Below are 7,760 nucleotides of genomic sequence, written 5' to 3'. Positions count from 1 at the left end.
GGATATATATATATATATATATATATATATATATATATATATATATATATATATACATACATACATATATATATATATATATATATATATATATATACATACATATATATATATATATATATATATATATATATATAAATAATTGACTTTCAGTGAATTCTAGCTATATATATATATATATATATATATATATATATATATATAATATATATATATATATATATATATATATATATATATATAATATATATATATATATATATATATATAAGAAATAATTGACTTTCAGTGAATTCTAGCTATATATATATATATATATATATATATATATATATAATATATATATATATATATATATATATATATAAGAAATAATTGACTTTCAGTGAATTCTAGCTATATATATATATATATATATATATATATATATATATATATATATATAATATATGTATGTATATATATATATATATATGTATATATATATATAAATAAAAGAAATACTTGAATTTCAGTGTTCATTTATTTACACATATACACACACACAACACTCATCTACTCATTGTTGAGTTAAGGGTTGAATTGTCCATCCTTTTTCTATTCTCTGTCACTATCTTTCTAACCATGCTGAACACCCTCTCTGATGATGCATTGCTGTGTGGCACGCACAAAAGTGCTTTCATCAAATGCACTAGATGGCAGTATTGTCCTGTTCAAGAGTGTCGCAACATTGCTGTTTACGGCAGACGGACTGCTTTACTGTAGACGTTCTTTATATTGTGGGAAAGCGGACTCAGGTCCGCATGGAGCTGGAGGGGGCGTGGCCTCCAGCTCCGCCTGAATTTCGGGAGATTTTCGGTAGAAAATTTGTCCCGGGAGGTTTTCGGGAGAGGCGCTGAATTTCGGGAGTCTCCCAGAAAATCCGGGAGGGTTGGCAAGTATGGCATTATAAATGTATGTTTGTTGTTCAATAAAAAAAATAATTTTTTTTTAAAATTAAATCGTGTAAATAAAATTTAAAAAAATTAAATCGTAATTTAAATCGTGTATGAATCAAACAGTTCAATTTTATATATTTTTTTGTTATTAACTAGCGCCCCCCAAAATAGTTAAAACAATCCATTCGTATATCTACTGTAAAGTTGTTTTAATCTCGCGTGCACGCACGCCTACTTGCACACGCACGCACATGCACACGCACACGCACGCACACAGAAACAAGATGGCGGAGGAGAGGCCGAGTGAAAAGTTTAAAGTTCACAGCTAGAAGTTCAAGTATTTGTTTGGAGAAGCAGGAGGGGAAATGTCGTCGCCGCTCCACTCGGTTTTGTTGTTTTTCGTTGCAAACATGTGACGAGTGTCGAGGACTTCGATGCTTTTCTAGAACGCAGAAGGTAAAAAAAAACAACCAAAAAAACACAATTGGAATCGCTCGTTAGCATAGCGGCTAAGTGTTTGTTTTGGTCAGACTGTTCGTGTTCGAAGATTCAAACTCTTGTTTTGCTGCCTCCACTTGGAACCAAACGTGTCCCGGCTTGTTTAAGAAACAAAAATGTGGTTTTTTTTTTGACGTTTAATGGCCAAGTAGCGGGTTGTCGCACGCTTGCTAATAGTTAGCATCAAAACTCTTTTACGTTCCGTGACAGTGACGTGGTTTAAACTATTAATATCACTACTTTTACTTTTAAGCATGCGATGTACGAGTCATACAAGTTGTTTTGACGTTACATTTCCAATATTTATTTGAAGAGATGAAACGAGTCATTGCAATAACGGCAAGTAGTGGTACATATTTCATATAAGTACAATATGTTATGATTCATATGTCTCTTAATTGCCTTCTAATTCGGGAGTCAATTATATTAATTCATAATGTGCTAGGAAGACGTTTTTTTTGCACTCAGAAAAAAAGCAAATCATCATAAATATGTCAAAATAGTAATAATGCTGGTCATGATAATTAGTGTAATATAACTTGCATTGTGCACACAGACAATATATGACGGCTGCATGATGATGATGGTGTGAGGCGACATGATTAGTCTATTTTAACAGATTTTTGTGGCTATGTGCATATATGATAAAATAAGAATAATGATGGTGTGAGGTGACCTATATTATAAGCTTATTTCAACTAATTTTCTCTTGTGTGCATACTATTAGATGATAATATTAGAATATTGATGGCGTTTTAACTGATTTTCTGCACACACAATAATTGCCAGACATCGGTAGCAGTCTGCTTGCTGCAGCTCGGGCAAAGCATGCTGGGAGAAGTGGGGCGTGGGCCCTCCCTCTTCGCAGTGAGCGGGGCTCCTGATTGGGCGGCGTGCAGCCCAGCTGACGCTTCTGTCAGACACGGCAGAGGAGGTGATGGAGGCGACAGCGATGGGGTAAGCTGCCATTTTCTCCTCTTTCTTCTTCCCTTCCTGGCGTTCTCGCGTCTCTGTGCGTGTCTTTGTCCGCCGCTGGACGGCGGGGAGGAAGATGAGGAAGCGGGGGAGGCGGCGGGGGAGGAGGCGCCCTCCTGTCATTGTCTTTTGTTTGGCGACCCGTCTTTCTCCGTTCTAAATGTTCTCTCAGACTTAGTAAGCCATGGAGGGAGGAAGAAGGGTGGGGTGGGCTGTGAGGGGGGTGCGAGGTTGATGGTGGGAGAGAAAATGGCCGACCACTAATGGAAGATGGAGATGAGGATAGAGATGAAAAGGAAATCCATCTGATTTATTTCTGTCTGTGTATTATATTTGTGTGGTGCGGCTGTACTTGTGATGTTGGTGACAGTAAACTAGTAGTCTTTGGCTACTGCTTTTACTAACATTTGATTGGTCCTTTCCATTCTTCTTGTGAGATTATCATTGATACGTGGTTAATGGGTGGATAGTAATCAGTACAAAATAAATAGAGGTCCGGTCAAGTTGAGTACTGCTTCGACCTGCTACTTTTTGAATAATTCATTAAAATGTTGTGTACCGTATTTTCCGCACCATAAGGCGCCCTGGGTTATAAGCCGCGCCTTCAATGAACGGCATATTTCAAAACTTTGTCCACCTATAAGCCGCCCCGTGTTATAAGCCGCATCTAACTGCGCTAAAGGAATGTCAAAAAAACAGTCAGATAGGTCAGTCAAACTTTAATAATATATTAAAAACCAGCGTGATGTGGGCGCGCATGGAGTCGTATATCAACATGGACGGAGCTGCGTGAAAAAAGCCACCCGGCCTCTTCGCGTAAACTTACCTTAACCACTCGCTCATCTTTTCTTCATCTATCCATCCCTTCGAGTTAGCTTTTATGATGACGCCGGCTGGAAAGGTCTCTTTTGGCAAGGTCTTCCTTTTGAATATCACCATGGGTGGAAGTTTCTGGCCATTAGCATGGCAAGCTAGAACCACAGTGAAGGATGACTTCTCATTCCCTGTGGTGCGAATATTCACCGTACGTGCTCCCGTTGTATCCACAGTGCGGTTCACAGGAATATCAAAAGTCAGTGGAACCTCGTCCATGTTGATAATGTTCTCTGGCCGGATCTTTTTTTCAGCTATCTTGTTTTTACAATATGCACGGAAAGTAGCCAGCTTTTCTTGAAAGTCTTTAGGCAGTTGCTGTGAAATAGTAGTCCGTGTGCGGATGGAGAGATTGCGTCTTTTCATGAACCGGAAACCTGTCGCTTAGTAGGAGCCATTTTGTGGTCTTTACAGATGTAAACACACAAAGGAAATGAAACGTAATATCCGCGCGCTTCTTCTTCTTCTACGCGGGCGGGTGGTTGCTTACAGTAGAAGAAGAAGCGCTTCCTGTTCTATGGGGGCGGGTGCTTACCTTGGCGGTTGCTTGCGTAGAAGAAGAAGCACTTCCTCTTCTACGGGGAAAAAAGATGGCGGCTGTTTACCGTAGTTGCGAGACCGAAACTTTATGAAAATGAATCTTAATATTAATCCATATATAAAGCGCACCGGGTTATAAGCCGCACTGTCAGCTTTTGAGTAAATTTGTGGTTTTTAGGTGCGGCTAATAGTGCGGAAAATACATACAGGATGAAATACAAGCCAATGTTTTTTTTTAATCAAAAATATTTATGATGGTCTCTTCTGAAGACTTGCTAATCTTCTCCTAAATAATCAAATATGCACTATGCCAATCACCTTGCAAATGTACTTTGTACAACGCAGTACAACTTGGTGTACTTACTAGAGTCAAGTTTTTTAGTTCAAAGTGTTGGTTCGTTTGGCTCCTCCCTGAGAATTAAAGACATACTGTGGATATGCAAGAACTCATAAATCAATAAAATAAAATGCAACTAAGTGCACAAACAGTGCCTGGATTTTCGTGGCATTATTGTATGTTTTTAAAAGCGGCTCGGCAGGAGAAAGTGTGTACACTTATTTCTTTGGCCTGACTTTGAACACACCCTCAGCCCATATCTAAAAGCCTTTTCAAGAATTCAATAAACTTTATTGTCCTACCAGCACACGTGAGATGGCACCAAATTTAGTACCCGAGGTCCCAGATTTACCACAGGAACAATATAGTATGTTCATTAGAGAGCAACTTCCATTTTTTTTGCTGAGAATTCCAGTTTTTGTCCTTCATCCCAGGAGTCTTCCTCCCGTTTTGTTTGTTGTGACAAGCCTCTGTTCACAACGCTCGCGGTATGGGCTCATTTATGGACCGCGGCAAGTTTTTATGTTTCGTGATTCAATCAAATAACGTGACAGAGATGGCTGGACATGAAGATGACATAATACACAGTACAGGCCAAAAGCTTGGACACACCTTCTCATTCAATGGGTTTTCTTTATTTTCATGACTATTTACATTATAGATTGTCACTGAAGGCATCAAAACTATGTATAAACATGATTTATATTCTCGTTTCTTTCAAAATAGCCACCCTTTGCTCTGATTACTGTTTTGCACACTCTTGGCATTCTCTCGATGAGCTTCAAGAGGTAGTCACCTGAAATGGTTTTCCACTTCACAGGTGTCATAGTTTTGATGCCTTCTGTGCCAATGTACAATGTAAATAGTCATGAAAATAGAGAAAATGCATTGAAATGAGAAGGTGTGTCCAAACTTTTGGCCTGTACTGTATATCTCTGCATAAAATTCCAAACTACGGTAGTAAGTCGGACACGTTTCCAGTGAGGGTTGGACTCCACCAAGGCTGCCCTTTGTCACCGATTCTGTTCATAACTTTTATGGACAGAATTTCTAGGCGCAGTCAAGGCGTTGAGGGGATCTGGTTTGGTGGCTGCGGGATTAGGTCTCTGCTTTTTGCAGATGATGTGGTCCTGATGGCTTCATCTGGCCAGGATTTGCCGGAAGGCAAAGCTCTCAATTTACCGGTCGATCTACGTTCCCATCCTCACCTATGGTCATGAGCTTTGGGTTATGACCGAAAGGACAAGATCACGGGTACAAGCGGCCGAAATGAGTTTCCTTAGAGAAGGGTGAGAAGCTCTGCCATCCGGGAGGAGCTCAAAGTAAAGCCGCTGCTCCTCCACATCGAGAGGAGCCAGATGAGGTGGTTCGGGCATCTGGTCAGGATGCCACCCGAACGCCTCCCTAGGGAGGTGTTTAGGGCACGTCCGACCGGTAGGAGGCCACGGGGAAGACCCAGGACACGTTGGGAAGACTATGTCTCCCGGCTGGCCTGGGAACGCCTCGGGGTCCCACAGGAAGAGCTGGACGAAGTGGCTGGGGAGAGGGAAGTCTGGGCTTCCCTGCTTAGGCTGCTGCCCCCGCGACCCGACCTCGGATAAGCGGAAGAAGATGGATGGATGGATGGAAAATTCCAAACTTTGTGTAAATTGACAAATAGGAGACTTATGTAATAAGTAACAAAGAGCAGGCAGCAGCTCACACTTTCTGTAACATCCTGGAAGAAATGATGTCAGCCAGCTTGAAAAATGTCTCACCTATCAGCTACTTGAAGGAGCCGAGAATTGTTTGTTTAAATGTTTGCCATATTTAGGAATCATATATTTCATGTTATTCGTACCATATTGAAAAATCCTTGATGTAAATGATGTTACAAATTGGGAAACAGGACGTGAAGATATGTCAGAACTTGCTATGAAGTGGTAAAGGGATAGGATTAAATAAACTCTGCTTCTTCCTACTCGATTAAAAAAAACATGTGATATAACATATTGAAACTGTCCGAAATAAACCTAACCAACCGACCAATATTTCAGGGTTGCTCACGAAAACACTTAATGTTCATCCTAATCCATGAGTTGCTATAAAATTGAGTGGATGGCGAGTTATTGCGATCAAGAAAAAATCCCATATTTCCCAGGAGATTTCCATTTTTTGAAATACAAATGTTGATGTCCCTCTTAAAACACATAATAAAGGTGTTTGTCAAACCCCTGATGTTTGGTTCTAAAGTAACCACAACATTAATGTCGCTCCTGCTCCGATGATTCCTGAAAAATATATATTTTTAAAACAACTTAAATCCTTGTTGATCTTTTTACTGATGTATACTATTCATGTTCAAATAACTTTTACGACAAATGAATATTGGCTCCAAATATCGGTTATTGGCTGATACTGCTAATAACAAACGGAAATGGCCCTGAAAAAAATCTTATTGGTCGATCTCTAATGTACATAATGATTTTTGCTTTTGAGTTTTACTGACATCATGTCCCACCCTTTAAATTTGCGTGGTGGTCAAGCTAGCTGTGTTCTCAATAGGTGCTAGGCGCCATTTAGCCTTTCTTGAAGACAACATGCCCTATGCTTGTGTTGTTTTCGGTTGTACGTCCATCCATCCATCCATCTTCTTCCGCTTATCCGAGGTCGGGTCGCGGGGGCAGCAGCCTAAGCAGGGAAGCCCAGACTTCCCTCTCCCCAGCCACTTCGTCCAGCTCCTCCTGTGGGACCCCGAGGCGTTCCCAGGCCAGCCGGGAGACATAGTCTTCCCAACGTGTCCTGGGTCTTCCCCGCGGCCTCCTACCGGTCGGACGTGCCCTAAACACCTCCCTAGGGAGGCGTTCGGGTGGCATCCTGACCAGATGCCCGAACCACCTCATCTGGCTCCTCTCGATGTGGAGGAGCAGCGGCTTTACTTTGAGCTCCTCCCGGATGGCAGAGCTTCTCACCCTATCTCTAAGGGAGAGCCCCGCCACCCGGCGGAGGAAACTCATTTCGGCCGCTTGTACCCGTGATCTTGTCCTTTCGGTCATAACCCAAAGCTCATGACCATAGGTGAGGATGGGAACGTAGATCGACCGGTAAATTGAGAGCTTTGCCTTCCGGCTCAGCTCCTTCTTCACCACAACGGATCGATACAGCGTCCGCATTACTGAAGACGCCGCACCGATCCGCCTGTCAATCTCACGATCCACTCTTCCCTCACTCGTGAACAAAACTCCGAGGTACTTGAACTCCTCCACTTGGGGCAAGATCTCCTCCCCAACCCGGAGATGGCACTCCACCCTTTTCCGGGCGAGAACCATGGACTCGGACTTGGAGGTGCTGATTCTCATCCCAGTCGCTTCACACTCAGCTGCGAACCGATCCAGTGAGAGCTGAAGATCCTGGCCAGATGAAGCCATCAGGACCACATCATCTGCAAAAAGCAGAGACCTAATCCTGCAGCCACCAAACCAGATCCCCTCAACGCCTTGACTGCGCCTAGAAATTCTGTCCATAAAAGTTATGAACAGAATCGGTGACAAAGGGCAGCTTTGGCGGAGTCCAACCCTCACTGGAAACGTGTCCGACTTACTACCGGCAATGCGGACCAA

General features: G+C 41.9%; 1 protein-coding gene across 2 annotated transcripts in view; it reads left to right on the top strand.

The window, feature by feature from the left end:
* Window positions 1-1,206: 1,206 nt before the first annotated feature.
* apc (APC regulator of WNT signaling pathway) overlaps window positions 1,207-7,760 on the top strand; it is a 28,275-nt gene continuing 21,721 nt past the window's right edge. Inside the window, exons 1-2 of one of the 2 annotated variants that reach the window (XM_061927092.1) lie at window positions 1,207-1,394; window positions 2,226-2,393. In XM_061927092.1, coding sequence (XP_061783076.1) covers window positions 2,265-2,393 — 129 coding nt within the window. In that variant the 5' untranslated portion in view covers window positions 1,207-1,394; window positions 2,226-2,264. The remainder of the gene's footprint in view (window positions 1,395-2,225; window positions 2,394-7,760) is intronic. The other variant, XM_061927093.1, reaches the window with a different exon arrangement.

Source organism: Nerophis lumbriciformis, linkage group LG32, assembly GCF_033978685.3.
Source record: "Nerophis lumbriciformis linkage group LG32, RoL_Nlum_v2.1, whole genome shotgun sequence".
In the NCBI taxonomy this organism is placed as follows: domain Eukaryota; kingdom Metazoa; phylum Chordata; class Actinopteri; order Syngnathiformes; family Syngnathidae; genus Nerophis; species Nerophis lumbriciformis.
The sequence above is the reverse complement of the archived record's forward strand: the minus strand, read 5'-3'. Positions and strand labels throughout refer to the sequence as shown.